General features: G+C 42.6%; 3 protein-coding genes across 3 annotated transcripts; 2 read left to right on the plus strand and 1 right to left on the minus strand.

The window, feature by feature from the left end:
• Positions 1–1,561: 1,561 nt before the first annotated feature.
• On the plus strand, positions 1,562–6,950 carry LOC140936491 (surfeit locus protein 4 homolog). The gene is made up of 3 exons (XM_073385969.1): positions 1,562–1,974; positions 2,349–2,392; positions 3,476–6,950. Exons 1-3 carry the CDS (start codon positions 1,633–1,635, stop codon positions 3,927–3,929), a joined length of 840 nt encoding a protein of 279 aa, XP_073242070.1. The 5' UTR covers positions 1,562–1,632; the 3' UTR covers positions 3,930–6,950.
• On the minus strand, positions 6,767–9,087 carry LOC140936490 (uncharacterized). The gene has a single exon (XM_073385968.1). It carries the CDS (start codon positions 8,995–8,997, stop codon positions 7,450–7,452), a length of 1,548 nt encoding a protein of 515 aa, XP_073242069.1. The 5' UTR covers positions 8,998–9,087; the 3' UTR covers positions 6,767–7,449.
• A 331-nt stretch (positions 9,088–9,418) lies between these two features.
• On the plus strand, positions 9,419–11,736 carry LOC140938566 (uncharacterized). Its single transcript, XM_073388058.1, has one exon. The coding sequence runs from the start codon at positions 9,482–9,484 to the stop codon at positions 10,934–10,936; it is 1,455 nt and encodes a 484-aa protein (XP_073244159.1). The 5' UTR covers positions 9,419–9,481; the 3' UTR covers positions 10,937–11,736.
• Positions 11,737–26,296: the final 14,560 nt, after the last annotated feature.

The raw sequence follows: 26,296 nt of genomic DNA on the forward strand, positions 1-26,296 counted from the left end.
ATTATCTATTATTGTTGGTTTTCACATGACGTCACTAAAATTCAAAATAAAAAACTATCGATCCTACCGAGATTTTACTTTCACGATGCATTAGAGCAGCTGAAAACTAATTTTCATACAAATTTTCTCTTCAAAAGGGGTCTTGGTTTTGTGATAGAGTACGCTTGAATTCCTAAGCTTTTGCATGACGCGGCATTTACATGACGGCCAAGAGAGCTGTCATGTAGGTTAAAAAAATGACTTATTTCAGGAAATTTTACTATCTAAACGGTTCATATATTAGAAAACGTATCACTTTAATGTTTAAGAGTTTCTCAAAGAATAAATTCACGCTTTTGTAGCAAAACTCGGTAACAGATGTTTCTGTTGCTTTACGTCCGCCATGTTGGAGCTCATCCAGGTGAGCACCAGCATGGCGTCTCAATACAAATCTCTATAAATTTGGGTAAAACATTTCTTCGGATATCTCGTATACGAAAATATTCCGCTGACCTGAATCTTGGCGAAGGTCTTTGTATATGTACCTCCTTTCATTTCCCAGATTCTGGACATTACCTATTAAACGGTTTTGATTTTTTTGATCTATTTTGAATGGCGTGACACTGAAAACCAGCAATACAGTTTATTGAAAATAATCACCTGCGTAAAAACTTTCAACGTAAAAAAATTTTGTCCCCTGTAATCTTATCAAAATTTCCTGTATCCGCCCCTAGTTTTAAGGGCTAATTGGATCCCAAAAGAAACCAAGTTTATGCCTTATTCTAACCTGCGTAGCATGGCAGTTTTCGTCGGGCGCGCAAACAAACCAAGGTGGGCGAGGTCGACAAAACCGCCATGCCACGCAGGCTAGCCTTATTCCGGTCACAATTGCATCGTTGTCAAAGATCCAGCTGGATATATTTCTTTTTGTTTGAATATTTTGTATCTAAAATAAATTTAATGATTCAGGAAGCCATTGTTACATGGCCGGTTAAGACTGGTTGAAGTCCGAAACGATACGCTTTTTAAACCAGTTTGCTCTGTTCTATACTGAATTTTTTTTTTTAATTTTTATATTTAATTTTTTTTGTGCGCACAGTTTCGCGTCATCAAAGGCGCGAAAGCCTCTGCCATAGATATCGCGCCGAAAATTGACGGTTTCGAGCGTCCATATTTCGTTTTGTTTCATTGAATAAAACTGATTACCATAAACCATTTAATTACCAACCTCACCGCTACTGAACCGTCCTGTATTTTTATTTAATCTGATAAAGGTATCGGGTAAACATTGGACATCAGGGAATGAACATGAGAAATCTCCTCCGACTTTAACACAGTGCACTTGTTTGATTGTTTGTCCGATTGCAGAATATACTAAACTCACTAACAGCGCGCATATACCTCAGTAAGAGTTACCTTTTGCGGTTCAACATTAATTTTACAAAAACTGTTTTATTCGCTGGCTTTTAAATTCAAAACAGTTCATGAACACCTGCGATTCTAACCGACCGGAAGCCAGCTTCATAGTCTGTGACGTCACATACAAAGTGTACGTGGCATTCTACCGTGGCGTATTATGGTCTAGTCTTCAGTCCCTTTTGCGCGTTCATCGTGAGCGCCATTTCTCTTCTCTTGTATGCTCCTCAAATAACGATGGGAAAGTCGTCTTCCCAGGAAGGATCGTCCGCTTACAGTGAATATTTAAGCAGGGCGGAAGATATCGCGGATCAAATCCTTCGTAATGGCAAACACGTGTTGCCTCATCTGGCGAGGTTCTGTCTCATCTCCACGTTCTTCGAGGACGGCTTTCGAATGTGGTTCCAGTGGGATGAGCAGCGGGATTATATGGACCAGACGTGGCACTGTGGCTATGTGATCGGCACCATTTTTGTGCTGTTCAATTTAGTCGCTCAGCTTGGTGGTTGTGTTATGGTATTATCGCGGCAAAAAGTTGAAATTGCTGTGGGAATTCTATCTTCTGTAATTGTAGTTCAAGTGAGTTTAAACTTTCGATTTACTGTTAACCTACCCTTTTGTTTTGTTCTGTTTTTTTTTTCTTTTTCTTTGTATTCAGTCATATCACCCATACCAAGGCTACAAATAACTTTTCGCTATTATATTTTTTACTTGTTCCAAATATCCCTTTTGTTGTATAATCATTTTTTCTTAACTGCAAGTACACAGGTTTTAATATTATGAAAGCTTATGATGAATCAGTTTTACTTGGCTCTCCACTTAAGATCCATTCATTTAATGTTTAATGAATAATTCAGATGTAACTTAAGCCAACGTATGAAATTAGAAACGCATAAAACTGATTTTAGTGGCCTTTTAATTTTGACAGTAATTTTTTTTCTTTTGTTTTGCAGACATTGGCATACAGTATTCTATGGGATTTTAAGTTCTTACTCAGGTAAATTATTTGTATACTTTTATAATCAACATAGCTAATTATGAGTAATAATTAGCAGACAGTTATATGTACCTTGGTATCCCTAATCCACAGCCATGTCAATAATATTAATTTTGGATAAGCAGATACTGTGTACGCTTATGTCTGTTATCTGTTAAATACAAGTTCAATGTAAAGAAATATGAGCACAAAATGTAGGACTTACTGATGATGGGATCTGATAAATACATGATCTTCATCTGTTAAACCGTCATGTTTTTTTTTTCCTGTATTCCCCTGAACAAGCTGAGTGACATGGGTCTGACATGTCTCGCACACCTGTGCGCAGTTTGTAAATTACACACAGCATTATTTTGGTTGTAAAAATTGGGAGAAATAACTTTGTAAGAGCAATATCTCTTTTTTTAGAGTTTAAGTCATCAACCAAGTGCAATTCCTCTTAAGTCAAAGTCAATTTTCTCCTAACAATATCCATACATAATCTAGAGAAAATTTGTGAGAATTAAAGAAATGATTATCTGATGGGAAAAGCTTTGATCAGCAAACAAATTCTCTCAACTTATTCTTTAAGGAAATGTATGGAGATCAGTCCAGAGAATTTGTAAGTGGATATTGGGGCTTAAAGGGTTAATCTCTTCTTGCAATAATACCCCCCCCCCCCCTCACAATTCTTGCTCTCCCTGGGTTAGGGTAAGGCTTATCATTTTACCTCAAGGACGTTTCAGTAACAAGCCAAATATGGTATGGTTTTGCGGTGGGGCAACTATAATACTAGCAAACTGCAATATTAACTGACAATGCCACAGGTTACCTTTAGAAACATAACAAAGCTACAGTGCTCTTCTAATAGCAGAAATAAATTTCCAAGTACATACAACTAGTACTGTGGGAAATTCATTTCCAGTGTACAGTTGTTTTCCCCCATAATGTGGTGGTTGCCACGATCATTATTTTCAAGATTTTGGAACAGTGCAATCAAAATGATTCACTGACAATTCAAACTTGTAGTGCATAGGAAGTTTTAAAACAGTAAGTTATTTTAAAATTGACTGAAAGATGCCTTGGGTAATGTTCTGTCTGTAGGAATCTTGCTCTCGCTGGTGGCTTGTTACTTCTACTAGCTGAATCGCGTTCTGAACAGAAAAGCTTATTCGCAGGAGTCCCAACCATGGGAGGCAACACCCCTAAGACGTACCTTCAGCTGACTGGCCGAGTCCTCTTGGGATTTATGTTTGCAACCCTTATCAAGTTTAGGCTTTCTTTTGTTTACATTCTTCAAGATGTAGCAGGTACAATTTTGATGGTCCTAGTTGCTGTGGGGTACAAAACCAAGCTTGCTTCATTGGTGCTTGTTCTGTTGCTCACCATCATTAACATCTTTATCAATCCATGGTGGATGTACCATTCGCAATCACCATTAAGAGATTTCCTCAAGTATGACTTCTTCCAGACAACATCTGTGATTGGTGGTTTGTTGCTGGTTGTTGCCCTTGGCCCTGGTGGAGTTAGCGTTGATGACTACAAGAAGAAGTGGTAATAAAAGGAAATATCAGTGTGGACATGTTGTGGCAAAATTACTCAACTTATTCCCAAGCTTAGCAAAATATAATTTTTTCTTACTAATTATTGTATGTTTTCTCTTAAGTTGCGTTGCAATAATTTTGTGATTAATTTATCAGGGTACCACCTAGTCTGTTAATTGCGTAATAATGAAAGTAAAGTCTACATGCTGTAGGCTTTAAGCTGCCTGGATTAAAAAGGGGGAAAGTTTGGTTGTACTTGAAGATCTGAGAGATGGACTTTTTAGTTAAAAAAAACTCTTGAACTGAGCATATAGCTTCCATGTTCTTACAACATTTATAACTGGCTTGTTTGGAATTTTTGTTTCTGGTAGGCCTAGAGCATGTTGGCCATTATTGAGACTACAGTGAAGGGATTATAGAACTGGTAAAGAACTAGTATTGCAAAGTCATTCATCTCAAACTGTAGTGTCCATGAATAATTATTACAGTTGTTGTTTTTTTTTTTGGTTTTCTAACATGTCATACTAAAAATAATGTAAGTACATGAAGCTCTCTGGAACTGTTGTGAAAGCATACGAGTAAAACAGTCAGTTTCAAAACAATCTGTAGCGCTATGCTATAGCAGTACTTGGGTGGCTTCTTGCGCCTCTGTTTTCTCTTGGGCAACTAGGAAATCTTAGGTTTTTTCCATAAAGATCATAATAATAAATTATTGTGTACTGGGCACCCAGGATTTCACAGGTTCAGAGTACTTGGCTCCCTACATTATTTTTCTTAGCTGCAGCCTTCATCTGGTGCTGCATCAGTGGGAGATTGGAAAATGATTGTGGCAAATTCATGCCAAGAGTTCAGAATGAAAGCTTTTGAAATCCCTTACATCAGTAAAATTTCATTATCAACTACTGGCAGGTTGAAAAAACTTTGTCTTTACTTTCAAAACCGCTCAGTTGTGGAGCTACTGGAATATTGAAAAAAGACACGGCTTTGTCAAACTTTCTTCTGCCTAAAATGGAAATAGCCTTGTTGTTGTTGTTTTTTTTAACAGCCCCGTCTCAGAATTTGTGACAAGACGTGTTTTCTTGGTATTCGAAGGTATTTCTCAGGTTGTTGTTATTTCCATAACAATGCCTCCTAACATTTCACTTCCTATGTGAAAACTTTTTGCCTGTTGGGTTCCATAAGGTACGTTACTGGGCGTATTTTCTTCATGACAACAGCCATGAAAAATCATTTTTCTTACAGACGGTTGGCACAGTGTCTTGATTGATTGAGTCTTATTACGAATGCCATTGGAGGAAATGAAACATGTAGTAAATGAATAGTTTTATGTGTCAATTTATTGCGTGTAGATGACAATGCCAGTCATTCTTATTGTCACCATCACAATCATCATTGTCATCATCATCATCATAGTTAGTCCTTGTAGTGCCTGCAACCTGACTTTTTATTTTGTGCTAGCAATGAACACTGAACCAGAGCTGCTATCAAGGGGTCGGAGGCTGGGCTGGGGGTTTCCCTCGGCTTTTATGAGCATGACCCGTGGCTACTTTCATAGGAAACAATAAGAAAATAAGACCAAAAGGAAGTCCTAGCTGTTCAATTCCCCACCTGCTAATTGCATATCCAGTAACTTGAAATCTTAGCAACAGCCCCCCTGAACACTCTTCCTCAAAAGACTGTTTTACAGTGTGCAAGAAAGTTTTCTTAACACTAACCATAAAAGCTAACCAGCTTGCTTTTAGTGCAGACAAGGTGCTAGGGTGGAGGACAGTGAGATCTTTATCAATAAGCATATTTTTATTTTAGAATAAAGCCCAGTTTATTGAAAGTCATATCTTATACTTGTTATCGTTACTTTAATCTTGTTGCCAATATATTTAGACAGTTCCCTTGGGGTTTATCAGTGATAGCAATCATTTTTATTTGGGACTGATTGTGCAGTCAACTGTCTTGATATATATGGTGTGGTTCAATTTTATCCTTGGTTCAAGTTTTATTTTCCTTTGGTTTTTGGTATGGTAATGTATGATAATGACTTTTAAACAAAGGAAAATAAAATGTAAACCAAGGCTAAAATTAAACCACAACATGTACATAGAAAGTACAACAGTAAGTTGGGTACATTTATTTTTAAGTCAATGAATTCTTCTACAGTTACTTTGTAGAACTGCTTGGTCTTTGCTGATGCAGCTTAATTACTGCTCTGAGAACTCAGAAATTTGAAAAACAAATTTAATAGTTCCGTGGAAAAGTATACATGAAAGATATTTCAACTGAATTGTTCACAGCATGAAAAGTTAGGAATAAATATGATTGTCTCTTTAATTTACTCCAAGGGTGGAACGGCTCAGACAGAGTTGACTGCTAGTCTTCCTTGCAGCCATTTTGGTCTTTCTGGGGAGGTGCATTGCGTGATGAAACTAAAACAGCAGTGAAGGAGACTTTGTTGACTGCATGTCTTCTTTAAAACCAGATTTTCTCTTATTTAGCAAATTTATAAAAACTGTGTGGACATATGCACAGGTATCAAATGTATTATCTAAGTTGTTATGGAAAGAGCTGGGTCCAATTTAATTTTTTGATTCATTACATGTCACATTTATTACTCAGGCCCCAGTTGTTGAAAAGGTGGATAGCGCCATAAATAGCTCTCCAGGGGATAATGCAATTATTGCTTCTTACTACTTATCTGGCCCCGGTTGTTCAAACGTTGGATAGCGCTATCCACCGGATAAATCACTATCCAGCGGATAAGTATTTGGGAAACCAATTGCGCTATCCACTGGATAGAGATTTATCCACCGGATAGCGCTATCCACCTTTTGTACAACTCGGGCCTGCTGGATAGTGATTTATCTGGTGGATAGCGCTATCCACGGGGCCAGATGGTCAACTGTTGGAAATAAAGTCTAATATAAAGTTTTATTTTTGCATTATGAGTAGTCTAAAGATGAAAGTATTGTGTAAAACTAAGAGTAATGTTCTAGTGATGCTCTCTCTCTTCTAAAGAAATCATTAAACATTCTGAATTCGAATGTCTGTGGCTCAGTATTGTTGTTGATATTATGATGTTCATTCATTTAAAAAATGTATAACCCTATCTCCACTAGCCTCATCATGAATTTGCACATTTCATCCAAGCTTTTACATGTAAGTTAAGCCCAGTGAACATCCAAAATCTCAGAATTACAGCTATTTTGAAACCTGCCTCAGAACTGCGACCTGGCAAATATGGTTATGGAACTGCATTTCACCAGTTTTACTCATACTTGTGCAAAATAAAATTATTTGCAGACCTCAGGCACATGCAAAAAGGCACAGGGATAGACTACTCAAGAAAAAATGGTTACCAGGTATCTACATTGTAGTTACCACAGGTTGCTCTTGTTTTCTCTATAAAAATTATTATTTTAAAGACCTCTTGCACAAGCCAAAAAGCATTGAGCCAAGCTGTACTCAGGAAACAAATTTAATTACATTTTATCACAGGTCGCTCTGCTTGAACAGGCTCTGTGATATTGAAGGGGCTACAATCTACATTCTAAACAAAACACTTCTTTCTCCCCCATTTTGTGTAGAAAACTGACAAATGATAAACAAATAGCCACTCATCTCTTCGTAATACAAACACTTAACACAATGTGGAATGTCATCAACCTTTAAGACCTTGGATGCAATAGACTTCATATTTGATACATCCAGGGAGTGTAAAGTACCATCTGATGCAGCACATAGGGTTCTGCCAATCACATGAGACATTTCAGCAGCTTCTTTGACAACAGTGACTTCTTTAAGGTTCCCCAGGTTGACAACAGAAATTTTCTGTTCATAGGAAATGAGCAGAGAGCTGTTGATGATGTACATTTTGTCAACATTCCCAGGGGATTTAACATCATGCAAGCAAGTCCATTTGTTCAGATCCCAGTACTTGATAGGTCCATTAACTTCGCAGGAGAATAGATGCCTGTTGGAAACAGCCAATGCAGAAATGGGTGCTTGGTGTCCATCCAGGGTGTGCTGCAGCTCAAATGTTACCCTGTCCCACACTTTGATAGTGCTGTCAGTAGAGGCAGAGAAGATGTGAGCATCGTTATCTGCTAAGCACCTGACTGATCCTTCATGTCCTGACAGAATGTGTACACACTTCTCAGAATTTGCATCCCAGATGAGGATTTTCTTATCAAATGAACCTGAAACCACATTGCTACCAACACCAATCATGCACAAGACAGTGCCTGTGTGACCGACAAGATCAGAAACTTCCATGGCTTCAAGATCCAGGCACTTGATAGCATTTCCAAGGAAGGGGTCACTTTGTTGAGATGCTACCTGGCTCTGAGCTAAGAAGATCTTGTTTTCCATTGCTACCATGGCAATAGGGGTACCAGACCCCTCTTGTAGTGTTGCTAGCTCAACACATTTTCGTAGAAGGATAAATTCTGTCAGAGGCTCCACCATCCTTCCATCCACAGCAATGTGTGAGGAGTTGCTTTCTAGATATTTACTACTGCTGGTTTGGTCTATGACAAAGTACCTTACACAACGATTAATTTCAGAGACCTTACCTAACACGTCTTGCCTAGTAACATTGTTGCTTCCCCAGCGCCATTTTGGACCCATCTTTTGCCCGATTTGAATACTCGAAGCATTTACCACAGACGGAAGGGAATTGAGTCTAGATACGTACTTCATGCACAAGGATGCAGCTACTTCGGGCTTGTCTACAAATTCGTGAATAGCCGATGCAATCATTATTTTGGTGGCTAGAACTTTATCTTGCAACTCCTTCACTACACCCAAAGCGACCTGAGCCGCATCTCTTGCTTTGTTGAACTCTTTCTTTGCTTCCTCTGGATCTTCATTAAGAATTTCGTAGGCATTCTCCATAAAAGCCGTCGCGGCCACTAATTCTTTGCGTCTTAAGGCATCAAGTTCCTCGTGAAGTTTTCGGAATTCTGACAACAGAAGTTGCCTTAACTTTTCGTCCGTTGGGTTCCCTGTTTCCAAGCGTGCAATCGCTCTATTTGCGATTAATCCCCATACTAGTTTCAAAGATATTCGGACTAAGGCTAGTTCAGCCATTTCAGGGCTGCGTTCGGTAGTAATATGTGAAGAAAGACTCCCGCAAAAGGAACTGTCGAAATCAGTGCCACCGTGTAAAATTTGACAAGGCTTCTCACTCTTCCAAAGAACCTGGAAACGAAAAAAGCTTGGATAACACATTGGGGGTTCATTGGGGGAAGGATGAGGGGACAGGAAATAGTAATCATTTTATTTATTTTAGGCTATCTTACGTGTAAAATGTAAAAAAATTCAATCGGTCAGAAGAAATACGTTTAAAAAACAATGAATCAAAGATTTCCTCCACTTTTTAGGCTCCTTCGACTTAAGAGCCCTCCCAGTGCCTCCCCTCCCCTCAAGCAGTTGTTTCTTCTGAGGGACAGGAGCCACCGGCAACAGACTGGTATCGAATACAAGCTTTTACTTTTCGTTGAATTTTTCGTTGAACTTTTGGATTTTTCCGCCTGGTTTTTACAAGAAATATGAAAATTATGGAGTAGTCTCGATGGCAAAGGGAAAATTCTTCTTCTTATCAATCCTTTCCATTTTAACTTGCAGTACAGGCTTTGCAGATGAGGAGAAGTACATTTTTCACGAATGCAAACCTTTTCCTTATGCCTTTTTCGACTCCGTTCCATTTCTGTTGGACTTCGCTCGATGGATCGCGTGGTTTCTTGAACATTTCTTCAGAGCTGCCTATTTTATACTTAATTCTGTTGTCATCACTACCTGTGAAACCATTTCCAGTATCTTCAGCGGTCTCAAATACGCGATCAAGTTTGTTGAATACCTCGGTTGTGGAGTTAAGACAATCTTCCAACTGAACTATAATGTTGTGTCCTCCATTTTTGACTTCATTGCGAAGTCTGCTCGATTTACGGCAGACTCTGTATGTTCGTTTGTTGAGGGAGTCGCCAGTGGGATTGTATCAGTTTTCCAGAGTCTTCTAAGTCTCTTCCATGGAGCTGTTTCTTTCATTCCTAGCGGGTTATATCACGCTTCTCATGGAGCCGTTGTGGCCAAGAACGCCACCGGCGTGCTATTGTATCAATCTTATCTGGGATGGAGATATGTTTTCAATACACCCACATCAGCAGTATTGACCATTGTAACTAGCATCAGAGCCGTGATGGAGTGTCTTGTAGCGTCAATATGGAACACAGGGGTGCTGATCGTGGAAATTTGCCATTCAGTTTTCACCTCAATCTTCACTGGCATTGAATTTGTGGGAAAAACAGTCCAGACATGCTCACTTTCTACCTGGCATAATCTCGTCTGGTTCTTTAACAGGCTGTGTCACTATCTTCAAGCCATGCTACACACATTAGGGGACTTGACTCTGACAGTGTTTCATACCCTCATTTGGGTCATTGATTTAATCTTCGGCAACATGGTCCATGGCTTGTGGGTTGGATTGAAAGCCATGGGATGGATGCTCTATGTGTCATTGAACAAAGTGATCTCTTGTTTCCTGGAAGGTCTTAGAAGTTTTCCAAGTCTATTAGCTATTGGAGTGCATTACTTTCCAGGAGGCAAATGGAGTCTTATAAGCTTTGTTTCAAGTGCATTTTTGATTGCGTATTCTTGGACTGTTTTGAGAGTAAATGTGTTCAATGTTGCATTTGAATTTTTGGAGTCTTCTTTACAAAGTGTTCTAGCCTTCATTGCAACTCTCCAGACTCCTAGCTTTATGCAGAGGCCCAGACATTGCACACGATCTTGCAAGGTGCCTGCAGATGAAAAGGACCAAGACTTAATGGAACAGTTAGAAAGAGAGAGAGACAGGAACTTGTGTGTTGTCTGCCAGACAGAGGAGAAGAACATTGTTGTCATGCCTTGCCGTCACATGTGCATGTGCAAAAGTTGCTGTACTCAACTTTTTAGGATACAAAGATATCAACGGAAAACATGTCCACTGTGTCGTCACACTATCACATCAACCTTGGAAATTTATTCATGATGGATAGTAACTGAATAACATTTTCAGACACTGATTACGTGTATCAAGGGGTAGGAGGTGTGCATCACATGATGAAGTGGAGCAGAAGGATTGTATGAAAAAGACCAATCGGCGGTGTTTTCATTAACTATATATCTTTATCTTCAAGTTCATGAAGACAAGATCACTGGAGTTGATGTGGAACTAATGCTTTACTTGCATCTCACAACTTGACTGTTGAAATGTAGTACAAATAAATGATGTTATTGATCAAAACTAGAACACTTTACGTCAGGCTTAACAACCATTCAAGGAGAAATCGTTACCTTCAAGTGTGAAGGCAATATCATTTGAGCTAATGCATCTTAAAAGGAACAACTGCCTTACTTCCATCTCATCATATGTCATTGTCAAAAATGAAGTAGATATCAAGGCAGTTGAAATGGAGTACAAGTGATGACATTAATCAAAAACAGAACTTATGGTTAGGCTTAACTACCAAGGAGACCAGGAGAATTTTCATTTAACTACAACAACAGTTCTGCAGACTTGAATGTCACAGTTTTCTTTTAAAAGAATTTTTCACTATTGAGTGGAAATCATAGATCTTGTGACTTTTAAGGAAAAACACATTCCTTTCTTAGAGAAGGCATGGTTGCTTTAGAAATTTCTTCTAAGTGGAGCTATAGATTTTGTCAACTGGGCTATTTGGTTCTATGAGCAACCACAAACATGTACAATCGGCGACAAAATGAGTTGAGACACTTCGCCCAAGAGTGGGCTTTTTTACATTTTATGAACTTCAAAAGGAGGAAATATAGCTTTCCTCCCTCATCCCCTCCGTGCAATGTTGTGCCCTTGTTCTAGCTACCTATAGAAAACAACAAACACCCCAACTTTGAATGGAGGGGACAGGGGAGGGGTGAGAAATCTTTTGTTCTCCGAAGTCACCCTATTTAAGTACAATGTCTCAACAATAATATTTTGTCGCCGATTGTAGCTTGAAAATATCGTTTCAAAATTGATAAGTACACTAAAATATTCTTCATGTTAATACTGTTTAGTTATTTTTCAAAGTTTTAAGTGGAAAAGTAGCTCTCGATATACTAATAGACTTTTCACATTCCCCTACTTTTTTGTAAGATTGTAGAAATCAAGCATCTACCCTTACGGGCAACCATCTTGGTTTCAAATGTACCAAGCCCAGCGTCGGGATGAGTAAAGAGTTTTAGGGGGCAGGGGAAAGTTTGGGATAGCCCACTGCCCCTACCACTATAAACCCCAATACCCATCCCCTCAGTACATTAAGATGACCGCCTGTAATAGTAAGCGCCAAGTCTCATCATCTTAAAGAAAAATAGAGGACTGTGAACAGTCTACTCTTCATATCAAGCTTGTTCTAATTGGTGAACACTGTCCTAACTGTCCTAAGTCTTTTACACTTCTAATGGACCAAAACTTTAGTGTTATAGAGATATTTCCTAATAAATATTTGTAGTTGTCCGGCCAAAAAAGTGTTATGTCCAAGCAAAAATAAGTTTGACCGGACAACTTGACCAGTTCCAGCCACAAAGTTATTTCAAGCCCTGCTGTCTCAACATCTTTTTAGAAGGCTACTTATTTGTTCCCCTATTACCTTGTACTCAGAATTGACAGGAAGGATATTTTCCATGATTTTAAATTAAATGAATGAACTGGTTATTGCAAATTCTAAAAGGAACTGAAACTTGTGTGTTTTCTGCCCTCTCTGGGATGTTTTTTTTTTCTTATTCCATTAGGCCTTTCCTTTTTTTATTTTAATCCGTTCTGTTTTTGTTTGTTTTTTTCTTTTCATTTTAGATAAGCCACCTAATTCAAAGATCTATGAATTAAGTCCTATGTAAAACTTTTTCGCAAAAAGTGACTCTGTATTTTTCCACCTCCAATAAAAAAAAAATGAAAGTTGCTTTTAGAACAGCTTATCCATTTTAGAATATAAGAATTTCTCGTGCAGAACCTAATCCAAAACTCGTTATTGATGTAAATGCAACTTTCTTTTTTTCTTTGACTTGTTGTTATGAGATGGAGTGTACATCAACAGGGGTCAATTTTATGAAACTTTTACAAGTGTCATTTACAAGTATTTTCTAACTTAAAACAATGGCTACACTTGTAAATTACACTTGTGAGTTTTAAAACATTGACCCCAGGTTTACTTTTTGTCTGATACGCAATTTTCCCTTTTAAAATTAGACTCTGTCTGCTTTCGAGTTAGGCTACTGGGACGACTAATTATTCCATTACTGGCATTTGGAAAAAAGGGTCACTTTAAAGGTGCTATGTCGCCAAGAGTAGCGCCAATCTACGCACATACGCTCCTGTGTACAGCTGAAATCTGGAAAACGTGAAAAATATGTTTAATTTACCGAAAGCATTTTCATCATTAAATAGGAATGATTAATAAATCTTTCGCATTTTATTGTTGCTGTTTTCCTCTTTTGTCCGTAAACACTGTACCCTACCAGAAGCCAATGCAATGGGATCCTGACCCTGCCGATAACACAAGTGATCTAAATTAAACAACTATCGCATTTTCCATCATTTATATATACTAACAATGTCCCGCGGAAAACGCAGGAAATTAATGGCACTTCTAAGCCCCAAAATTTGAAAAAATGTCTGGGGGAGCATGCCCCCACTACCCCTAGTTTGCAGTACCATCAGAGGTCCAACCTTTCCCGTGCGTTGACACCTTCAAAATCTCACGCAACGCCCCCGCTGACGCCATTTAACAAAGCTTACGCGTCTCTTCGCACGAATTAGCATAATTAAATTACAAAAACAATAGTCCAGTTTTAACACCATATTTAGGCTTTCCAACTGCTTCCCCCCGTACGTTGTAGCGGATGGCAAGGACGAGGACATAGATAAAATCTAAAAACCAATAGAAAAATTCTTTTCACTTTTAAATCTTACGCCTCCATAACTATTATGGAGGGAGCTAGCCGCTGAAAGATAACTTGGCTAAGGTGACTAGGGTCACTTTGGTGACTAGGGTGACTTGGGTGACTCGGGTGACTAGGATGACTTAGGTGATTTGGTTGACAAGGGTGACCTTGGTAACTAGGGTTACTAGGATGACTTGGGTGACATCTAGGGTGACTTGGTGACTAGGATGCCTTGGGTGACATCTAGGGTGACTAGGCTGACTTGGGTTACAAGGCTGACTTGACTCTCTAGGGTGGCTAGGGTGACTTGGTTGTCTAGGGTGACTTGGGTGACTAGGATGACTTAGGCGACTTGGGTGACTTGGGCGACCACGATGACTTAGTTGGCTAGGGTGACTAGGATGACTTAAGTTACTAGGGTGATTAGGGTGACTACGGCGACTTAGGTTACTAGGGTGACTTGGGTGACTAGGATTACTTGAGTGACTTGGATGACTTCATTGACTAGGATGACTTGGGTGACACGGATGACTTGGGTGACAAGGGTGACTTGTGTGACTAGGGTGACTAGTGTGACTTGGATGACTAGGGTGATTTGGGTTACTACAATGGCTTGGGTGACTTGGGTGACATCTAGGGCGACTATGGTGACTTGGGTGACTAGGGTGTCTTGGGTGACTAGGATGACTTAGGTGACTTGGGTGACTTGAATCATTAGGATGACTTGGGTGACTTAGGTGACGTCTAGGGTGACTTGGGTGACTAGGGTGACATGGGTTCCTAAGGTCACTAGGGTGACTTGGGTGACTAGGATGACTTACGTGACTTGGGTGACATCTGGGGTGACTTGGGTGACTAGGGTGAAAAGGGTGACTAAAGTGACTTTGGTGACTGGGGTGACTTGGGTGACTATAATGACTTGGGCGATTTGGTTCACTATGGTTACAAGGGTGACTTGGGTCACTAGGGTGACTTGGGTAACTAGGACGACCTATGTGACTTGAGTTTACATGTAGGGTGACAAGAAAGACTTAGGTGACTTGGGTGACTTGAATCACTAGGATGACTTGGGTGACTTAGGTGACGTCTAGGGTGACTTGGGTGACTAGGGTGACATGGGTTCCTAAGGTCACTAAGGTGACTTGGGTGACTAGGATGACTTACGTGACTTGGGTTACATCTGGGGTGACTTGGGTGACTAGAGTGATTTGTGTGACTAGGGTGAAAAGGGTGACTAAAGTGACTTGGGTGACTAGGATGACTTCGGTGACGTCTAGAGTGACTTGAGCGACTAGGGTGACTAGTGTGACTTGGGTGACTAGGGTGACAAAGGTGTCTTAAGTGACTAGAATGACTTAGGTGACTAGGGTGACCTGGGTGTCTAGGGTGACTAGCGTGACAAGGGTGACTAGGGTGACTTGAATTTGGTGACTTGAGTGACTTGGGTGACTAGTGTGACTAGGATGACTTGGGTGTCTAGGGTGACTAGGGTGACCTGGGTGACTAGGGTGGCTAGGCTGACTTGGCTGTCTTGGGTGACTACGGTGACCAGGATGACTGGGGTGACTTGGGTGACTAGGGTCAGTTGGGTGACTAGGATGACTTGGGTGAGTAGGGTGACTTGGATGACCAGGATGACTTGGGTAACTTCGGTGCGAAGCGTGACTTCGATGACTTAGGTGACTAGGCTGAGCTGGGTGACCTGGGTGACTAGGGTAGTTATCACTAGTCAACCCTTCTCATCCTAGTCATCCTAGTCATCCCCAGTTAACCCTTGTCATCCTACTCATCCTAGTCATCCCTAGTCATCCTAGTCATCCTAGACATTCAAATGTTCCTACTGATCCCAGTCATCTCTAGTAATCCCTAGTCATTCCACTCATCCCGAATCGTGCCTAGTCAATTCAGTCATCCTAGTCATAACTAGTCATCCCTAGTAATCCCAGTCATACCTTGTCATCCGTAGTCATCCCTACTAATCCCTAGTCATCACTAGTCATCCCTAGTCATCCCTAGTCATACCAAGTCATTCCAGTCAACCCTAGTCATCAATACTCATCCCAGTCATCCCAAGTCATCCAGAGTAATCTCTAGGCATCCCTAGTTACTCTAGCCATCTCAGTCATTTCTAGTCATTCCAAGGCATCCCTAGTCATCCCTAGTCATCCCAGCCATCCATAGTCATCCCTGGTCATCCCAGTCATCCCTTGTCATTCCTAGTCATCCCAGTCATCCCTAGTCATCCCTAGTCATCCCAGTCATCCCAAGTCATCCCCAGTCATCCAAGTCATCCCCAGTCACCCATAGTCATCCCAGTCATCCGTAGTCATCACTAGTCATCCCAAGTCAACCATAGTCATCCCTAGGCATCCCTAGTCATCCCACTCATCCCTAGTCATCCCTGGTAATCCCAGTCATCCCAAGTCATTCCTAGTCATCCCAGTCATCCCTAGTCATCTCTAGTCTTCCCAGTCATCCCTAGTCATCCCTAGTCATCCCAGTCATCCCTAGTAATCCCTAGTAATCCCAGTCATCCTTAGTCATCCCAAGTAATCCCAGTCATCCCTAGTCATCCCTAGTCATCCCAAGTCAACCCAGTCATCCCTAGTCACCCCTGGTGATCCCAGTCATCCCAAGTCATCCCTAGTCATCCCAGTCATCCCTAGTCATCTCTAGTCTTTCCAGTCATCCCTAGTCATCCCTAGTCATCCCAGTCATCCCTAGTCACCCCTAGTCATCCCAGTCATCCCTTGCCATCCTTAGTCATCCCTAGTAATCCCTAGTCGTCCCTACTCATCCCTAGTCATCCCAGTCATCCCTAGTCATCCTAAGTCAACCCTAGTCATCCCTAGTCATCCCAGTAATCCCTAGTCATCGCTAGTCATCCCAGTCATCCCTAGTCATCTTTAGTCATCCCAGTCATCCCTAGTCATCCCTAGTAATCCGTAGTCATCCTTAGTCATCCCAGTGATTCCTTGTCATCCCTACTCATCCCAGTCATCACTTGTCATCCCTAGTCATCTCAGTCATCAATAGCCATCCCTAATAATCCCCAGTCGTCCCTAGTCATCCCTACTCATCCCTAGTCATCCCAGTGTTTCCTAGTCATCGTAGGTCATCCGTAGTCATCCGTAGTCATCCCTAGTCATCATAGGCATCCCTAGTCATCCGTAGTGATCCCTAGTCATCCCTAGTCATCCCTAGTCATCCCAGTCATCCCTAGTCATCCCTAGTCATCTCAGTCATCGCTAGTCATCAATAGTCATCCTAGTCATCCCAGTCATCCCTAGTCATCCCAAGTCATCGCAGTCATCCCTAGTCATCCCAAGTCATCCCAGCCATCCCTAGTCATCCCTGGTCATCCCAGTCATTCCTAGTCAACCATAGTCATCCCAGTCATCCCTAGTCATCCCTAGTCATCCCAGTCATCCCTAGTAATAGCTAGTCATCCCAGTCATCCGTAGTCATCCCTAGTTATCCCAGTCATTCCTAGTCATCCCTAGTCATCCCAGTCAACCCTTGTCATCCCTAGTCATCCCAGTCATTGATAGTCATCCCTAATAATCTCTAGTCGTCCCTAGTCATCCCTAGTCATCCCGGTCATCCCTAGTCACCCCTAGTCATTTCAGTCATCCGTAGTCATTCCCAGTTATCCCTAGTCATCCCAGTCATCCTTAGTCATCCCTAGTCATCCCAGTCATCCCTAGTCACCCTAGTCATCCCAGTCATCCCTCGTCATTCCTACTCATCCCAATCATCCCTAGTCATCCCTAGTCATCCCAGTGATCCCAAGTCATCCCATGTCATCTATAGTCATCCCTAGTCACCCCTAGCCATCCCAGCTATCTGTAGTCATCCCTAGTCATCATTAGTCATCCCAGCCATCCCTGTTCATCCCTGGTCATCCCAGTCATCCTTTGTCATCAGTGGTAATCCCTAGTCATCCCCAGTCATCCCTACTCATCCCTAGTCATCCCAAACATCCGTAGTCATCCTAAGACATCCGTAGTAATCCCTAGTCATCCCAGTCATCCCTAGTCATCCCTGGTCATAGCAGTCATCCCTAGTCATCCCTAGTCATCCCAGTCATCCCTAGTCATCCCTAGTCATCCCAGTCATCCCTACTTATCTCTAGTCATCCCAGTCATCCCTAGTCATCCCTAGTCATCCCAGGTATCCCTAATAATAACTGGTCAACCCAGACATTCCTTGTCATCCCTAGTAATCCCAGTCATCCCTAGTCATCCCTAGTCATCCCAGTCATCCCTAGTCATCCCTAGTCATCCCAGTCATTCCTAGTCATCCCTAGTCATCCCAGTCATCCCTTGTCATCCCTAGTCATCCCAGTCGTCAATAGTCATCCCTAATAATCCCAAGTCGTCCCTAGTCATCCCTACTCATCCCTAGTCATCCCAGTCATCCCTAGTAATCCTAAGTCATCCGTAGTCATCTCTAGTCATCCCTAGTCATCCCAGTCATCCCTAGTCATCCCTAGTGATCCCTAGTGATCCCTTGTCATCCCTAGTCATCCCAGTCATCCCTAGCCATCCCTGGTAATCCCCGTCATCCCTAGTCATCCCTAGTCATCGCATTCATCCCTAGTAATCCGTAGTCATCCCAGTCATCCCTAGTCATCCCAGTCATCCCTAGTCATCCCTACTCATCCCAGTCATCGCTAGTCATTAATAGTCATCCTAGTAATCCCAGTCATCCCTAGTCATCCTTAGTCAGCCCAGTCATCCCTAGTCATCCCTGGTGATCCCAGTCATCCCTAGTCATCACTAGTCATCCCAGTCATCTCTAGTCATCCCTAGTCATCCCAGTCATCCCAGTCATCCCCAGTCATCCCTACTCATCCCACTCATCCCTAGTCATCCCAAGTCATCAATAGTCATCCCTAGTCACTTCTAGCCATCCGAGTCATCTGTAGTCATCCCTAGTCATCCCTAGTCATCCCTAGTCATCCCAGTCATCACCAGTCATCCCTAGTCATCTCTAGTCATACCAGTCATCCCTAGTCAACCTAAGACATCCGTAGTCATCCCTAGTCATCCCAGTCATCCCTAGTCATCCCTGGACATCCCACTCATCCCTTGTCATCCCTAGTCATCCCAGTCATCCCTAGTGATCCCTAGTCATCCCAGACATCCCTAGTCATCCCTAGTCATCCCACTCATCCCTAGTCGTACCTGGTAATCCCAGTCATCCCAAGTCATCCCTGGTAATCCGAGTCATACCTAGTCATCCCTAGTCATCCCACTCATCCCTAGTCATCCGTAGTCATCCCAGTCATCCCTAGTCATCCCAGTCATCCCTACTGATCCCTAGTCATCCCACTCATCCCTAGTCACCCCTAGTCATCCCAGTCATCAGTAGTCATCCCTAGTCATCCCAGTCATTCCTAGTCATCCCTAGTCATCCCAGTCATCCCTAGTCATCCCTGGTCATCCCAGTCATCCCTAGCCATCCCTAGTCATCCCAGTCATCAGTAGTCATCCCTAGTCATCCCAGTCATTCCTAGTCATCCCTAGTCATCCCAGTCATCCCTAGTCATCCCTGGTCATCCAAGTCACCCCTAGTCATCCTAGTCATCCCTACTCATCCCTAGTCATCCCAGTCATCCATAGTCATCCCTGGTCATCCCAGTCATCCCTAGTCATCCCTAGTCATCCCAGTCATCAGTAGTCATCCCTAGTCATCCCAGTCATTCCTAGTCATCCCTAGTCATCCCAGTCATCCCTAGTCATCCCTGGTCATCCAAGTCACCCCTAGTCATCCTAGTCATCCCTACTCATCCCTAGTCATCCCAGTCATCCATAGTCATCCCTGGTCATCCCAGTCATCCCTAGTCATCCCTAGTCATCCCAGTCATCCGTAGTCATCCCTAGTCATCCCAGTCATCCCTAGCCATCCCAAGTCATCCCAGTCATCCCTAATCATCCCAAGTCGTCCAAGATATCCCTAATCATCCCTGGTCAACCCAGTCATCCCTTGCCATCCCTAGTCATCCCAGTCATCCCTAGTCATCCCTAGTCATCCCTAGTCATCCCAGTCATCCCTAGTCATCCCTAGTCATCCCAGTCATCCCTAGTCATCCGTGGTAATCTGAGTCATACCTAGTCATCCCTAGTCATCCCAGTCATCCCTAGTCATCCCTAGTCATCTCGGTCATTTCTAGTCATCCCAGTCATCCCTACTCATCCCTAGTCATCCCACTCATCCCTAGTCACCCCTAGTCATCCCAGTCATCAGTAGTCATCCCTAGTCATCCCAGTCATTCCTAGTCATCCCTAGTCATCCCAGTCATCCCTAGTCATCCTTAGTCATCCCAGTCATCCCTAGTCATCCCTAGTCATCCCAAGTCAACGCAGTCGTCCCTAGTCATCCCTGGTGATCCCAGGCATCCCTACTCATCCCTAGTCATCGCAGTCATCCCTAGTCATCTCTAGTCATCCCAGTCATCCCTAGTCATCCCTAGTCATCCCAGTCATCCCTTGTCATCCCTAGTCATCCCAGTCATCCGTAGTCATCGCTAGGCATCCCAGTCATTCCTAGTCATCCCTAGTCATCCCAGTCATCCCTTGTCATCCCTAGTCATCCCAGTCATCAATTGTCATCCCTAATAATCCCTAGTCGTCCCTAGTCATCCCTACTCATCCCTAGTCATCCCAGTCATCCCTAGTCATCTCTAGTCATCCTTAGTCATCCCTAGTCATCCCTAGGCATCCCTAGTCATCCCAGTCATCCCTAGTCATCCCTGGTAATCCCAGTCATCCCTAGTTATCCCTAATCATCCCGAGTCATCCCTAGTAATCGTTAGTAATCCCAGTCATCCTTAGTCATCCCTGGTAATCCCAGTCATCCCTAGTCATCCCTAGTCTTCCCAGTCATCCCAAGTCATCCCAGTCATCCCTAGTCATCGCTAGTCATCCCAGTCATCGCTAGTCATCAATAGTCATCCTAGTCATCCCAGTCGTCCCTAGTCATCCCTAGTCATCCCAGTCATCCGTAGTCATCCCAAGTCATCCCAGTCATCCCTAGTCATCCCTGGTCATCCCAGTCATCCCTAGTCATCCCTACTGATCACTAGTCATCCCTAGTCATCCCAGTCATCCCTAGTCATCCCTGGTAATCCCCGTCATCCCTAGTCATCCCTAGTAATCCCAGTCATCCATGGTAATCCCTAGTAATCCCAGTCATCCCTAGTCATCCCTGGTAATCCCAGTCATCCCTAGTCATCCCTAGTCATCCCCGTCATCAGTAGTCATCCCTAGTGATCCCAGTCAGTCCTAGTCATCCCAGTCATCCCTACTCATCCCTAGTCATCCCACTCATCCCTAGTCACCCCTAGTCATCCTAGTCATCCGTAGTCATCCCTACTAATCCCAGTCATTCCTAGTCATCCCTAGTCATCCCAGTCATCCCTTGTCATCCCTAGTCATCCCAGTCATTAATAGTTATCCCTAATAATCCCTAGTCGTCCTTAGTCATCCCTACTCATCCCTAGTCATCGCAGACATCCCTAGTCATCCCTAGTCGTCCGTAGTCATCGCAGACATCCCTAGTCATTCCCAGTCATCCTTAGTCATCCCTTGTTATCTCTAATGATCCTTAGTCATCCTTAGTCATCCTTAGGTATCCTACTGATCCCTAGTCATTCCAAGTCATTCCTAGTCATCTCTAGTCGTCCCGGTCATTGCAGTCATCCCTGGTCATCCTAGTCATCCTTAGGTATCCTTAGTCATCCTTAGTCATCGCTAATTATCCAAAGTCATCCTTACTCATCTTTAGGCATCCTAGTCATTCCTAGTCATCTCTTGTCATCTCAGTCATCCCTACTCATCCCAAGTCATATTAACTCATCCTTAGTCATCCTAGTCATCCGTAGTCATTCTAGGCATCCTTAGTCATCCCTAGTCATCTCTAGTCAATCCTAGTCATCCCAGTCATCAGTAGTCATCCCTAGTCATCCCAGTTATTCCTAGTAATCCCTAGTCATCTCTAGTCATCCCTAGTCATCCCTAGTCATCAATAGTCATTACTAGCCATCCCTTGTCATCTTTAGTCATCCTTAGTCATCCCTAATCATCCCTAGTCATCCTTAGGCATCCTAGTCATCCGTAGTCATCCCTTGTCATCCCAGTTATCCTAAGTCATTCCAAGTCATCTCTAGTAGTCCCAGTCATTCCTAGGCATCCTTAGTCATCCCTAGTCATCCTAGTCTTCCCTAGTCGTCCTAGTCATCCCTAGGCATCCTCAGTCATCCCTAGTCATCCCTAATCATCCCTAGGCATCCTTAGGCATCTTAGCCATCCCAAGTGATCCCTTGTCATCCCGGAAATCCTAAGACATCCCTAGTCATCCCAGTCATCCCTAGTCATCGCTAATCATTCCTAGTCATCCCTAGTCATCCGTAGACATCCTACTCATCCCTAGCCATCCCTAGTCATCCCTATTCGTCCCTAGTCATCCCAGTCATCCCTAGAAATCCCTAGCCATCGCTACTCATCCGTAGGCATCATTAGTCATCCCAAGTTATCCCCAGTCATCTTAGTTATCCTACTCATTCTAAGTTATCTTAAGTCATCTCTAGTCATGTCAGTCATCCCTAGTAATCCGTACTCATACCTAGGCATTTCTGGTCACCCCTAGACATTTCTAGTAATCCCTAGTCATCCCAGTCATCCTAGTCATCCCAGTGATCCCTAGTCATCCCACTAATCCCTAGTCATCCTAGTCATCTCTAGTCATCCTTAGTCGTCCCTAGTCATCTCTAATTATCCCTAGTCATCCCTAGTCATCCTAATCATCCCTTTTTATCCCTTGTCATCCAAGTGATCCCTAGTGATCTCAAGTCATCCCTAGTCATCCCTTGTCATCCAAGTCATCGATAGGGATCTGAAGTCATCCCAAGTCATCCTTAGTCATGCTAGTTATCCCTAGTCATCCTGGTCATCCCTAGTCATCCTTAGTCACCCCTAGTCCTCCCTAATCATCCCTAGTCATCCCTAGTCATCCGTTGTCATCCCAGTCGTCGTAAGTCATCATACGTCTTCCCTAGTCATCCCAGTTATCCCTAGTATTTCCCTCCATTTTATTTTATTTAGGATTAATACCGTTAATAAACTTGACTGATTTTAAGAGGTCCCGGTTCAACAATTTGTCTTTATGAAGGGCTAAAGGTTTTTCGCATACTCCGAGTAGTGTGGCATTTTCAATTTGTTTATCTGTTGTGCAAGTGGTCTCTTACAACAGGTTTACGACAATGTGAAATTAAAATAACGTCGTTTTACGTAAGGGTTCCAGCCAATAGCGCTTCACTGGACATTTTTGGAGTTTTGGATAGGTGGTGATCTCTTATACAAAGTAATATGAGACGCTTGTGGCCCCCTGGCAGCTGTTTTGTCTCGTCACGCAACGTTCCTTCCCAAGAAGAAGAGAGTTGCGTGACGAGACAAAAGCGAGAGGCAAAGACTTGTGGGGTAGTTCATTTTATGAGTTGTGAGGAGAAGGGATCGCTACGTGGATTGGTCCCTTATTTTCTTTAAGTACAGTAAAACATGTGAATATAGTTCAGTATGGTATAACACCGTGGCGATTTCCATCTGCCCGGGCGTGTGTCGCTCGCTTTGATGAAGATAAGGGACTGCTGACTACCTAGAGAGACTCTCTACTATCAAAAGTAAAGTGGTTGTGGGGGTCTCCACGCCATAACTGGCGAAACTAATTAATTCATTTTATTGTTTTTTTTCTCACGTTTAGATACTCTAGTGATGATACTCGCCAGTTTGACAGGGGTATTTGGAGCTGTAGCTGTAATCTTACTTGTTGTCCTAATCGTCATATGCCACAAGTGAAGGCATCAGGGAAAGGAGATTGAAGCCAGTTTTACTCTACGCATGTTGGACATAGGACGGACCAAACCGTACGTTATTAATTATTTACACTTAAGGTTATAATAACTTCTATGTCTATGTCATTCATACTCGCATGAATTAGCCTGTCCCAAAGAACAACTGTGTGGCTGACTCAGAAGCTCCCTCAGCCACACAAGCTACCAGTACCGCCACGCTGTAGTCGTGCAAAGAAATGTACAAAAAAAGTGTTCTGCACGTGCAAACTTGGTATTTTGCTAATTAGACTTACTGATTACTTTGGCCGTTTTCGTTCCTTCGCCGCTTAGCATTTATACGATATATTTTTCGTTCGAGTAAAACCTGGCTAATATATTTGATGTTGCATAAGTTTTCATTCATTGATTTACCTGTCCAACTTGACCATGCGGGGGTAGAAGAGACTAGGTTGCTCCTGGAGCTTGTCCAAAAGCATGATAAGGAAAAAAGCAAAGCCCTTTTTCGCAAAATTTTGTCGTCAGTTGAGTACAAGGTCCGTTGGCTGTCCCCAAAATGATTAATTTCGGGCCAAAACGAAACGCAAAATACGCGTCTGGGATTCCCTTCCCTACCCTGAGAAGTATTTTTTACCCCTATCCTCAGAGTCTGTACGGACGGTAAGCGTTCGGTCGTACGCTGACGCCCATAACAAATTTTCTCGGATCCATATTTTCCCAATTTTCTTTAGCTTAGGGTCCTTAGGGCTCCGCTTCGCTATTACTTCGGGCAATAGCTCAGGCCCTCAGGCCTTTGCCGTAGTGCCAGCCTTGCGTTCAGTTTTTGTTTTTAATGACTACTTCAGTCTCCCGTCATCCCCCGTAATAAAAGCACGTGATCTAACTCGTTCCCGGTCGTCTCTCAGTCTCCTGGGGTAGAGTCAGCTATTACATAACAATAGAGAGGAGAAGTTGTCGCGTCACGTTGCCATGGTAGCAACATTTTTGGATGACAACAAACCAAGTCACTTTAAAGTCTATTCGCACTATTTCAAACTTCAACGATCTTATTCAATCAGGAGCCCAGGGCTCCTGATTCAATTTCATTTAATTTGGCAAATCTTGGCGAAAATTAGGAAGTTTCATGTCGTAGAGCTGTAACGACGGCAAAGAAATGGAAGGATCATGTTTACTGTAGGTAGTGTCGACCGATGTATCGGTCGATATAGCGGTCGACATGTACAAAATAGCGTCATGCCCATGCAAAGTTGTTGTTTGTTAACATAAACATATTATTTTTTGCCGTTCTCCTTGCCGCCGTCGCCGTCGCCGTTGGTTTTAGGAACTTAAGATGGAGACGTTTTCGGGGCGACGGCAACTTCAACCGGACGTGACGTCATGATTTGTGCAATATTGCGCATGCTCTTGCTCACCACCTTGCGGTCGTGCTCCCGTCGGCGACGTGAAACTGGTCTGTTTGGCTTTGTGGCAAGAACGTGAGTTTTTAACTTTCATTTCCATCAGGTTTGTTGCGTTTAGAAACCAGAATTTTGCAGATTATCGTTCTTAAATTGTCCTTGTTTTCTTTGAGTCACATTTCAAGCTCGATTTCCAAGCTCTGTTACCTGAACTTTCATCTTTATAGTGTTTCTATGTTTCATGTCACAAAGCCAGGATCTAATCTGATCCAATATGGCAAACAGCAAACCGTTCATGAGCTTTACATGGACAAAATTGTCCTACAAGCTAAATGAAAGTATCCAGACAAAAAGGATGAACTCCGATATTTTAATTTTGTGTTTTTAGCTCACCTTTTTCGTTAGAGTATCGTATAAATGAAACGTATTGAAAATTGTTTAGAATAGTAGTAATACCACGTACTAACGTGGGAATACTGACTGATAAAGTTGTTGTTGTTGTTGTTATTGTTCTTGCATGCAAGCAAATAAACATTAATTCTCTTAATTCTTTATGTGAAGCCATATTTTCCTCTTCGATAGTCTTCCAAGTCGCCGTCCTCCTGAGTTCACTGCGATCTTAATGTTCGAATTTTGGAGGGATGCGACGGTTGCCTCTGTTCCAGGCTTGCTCTGCCAGTCTGGTCGCCGTCGCCCCGAAAACAGGGACCTTAAGATCCGAGGACGACGACAGCAGAGAAAACGTCGCTGAAAAAGTGAATTCGCGTTCTTTCAATCTTCATCGCGATTACTCCAAGTCACTAACTTTGTCAAATGTAGGCGAACCCTTCTAAAGTTGAATTCCTAAGAACCATGCATATCGAAGTTCAGAAAGAGAGAGGAAATTTCGTCGTTGCTAGTGTACTTTCTCTGTACACCGTGAAATGAGGCATTTTCATGTCGTAGTCATGCAGTGACGGCAAAGAAATGTACAAAAAAACGTGATGCACGTGCAAAATTATTGTTTTGCTAATTAAACCTATTGCTTTTGTGGCGTTCCCGTTGCCGTCGCCGTCGTCGGATCTTAAGGTCCTTAACGTCTCTTTCTTAAGTTCCCTTTTGCTGTCATCCAGAAATAGTGCTACCATGGTAACGTGACGTCACACTTATCCCCTCTATTACATGGACTGGGTTACTTCTTATCACTGAATGGAGTGCAATCGCCATG

The sequence above is a fragment of the Porites lutea genome, chromosome 5 (genome assembly GCF_958299795.1).
Source record: "Porites lutea chromosome 5, jaPorLute2.1, whole genome shotgun sequence".
Lineage (NCBI taxonomy): Eukaryota > Metazoa > Cnidaria > Anthozoa > Scleractinia > Poritidae > Porites > Porites lutea.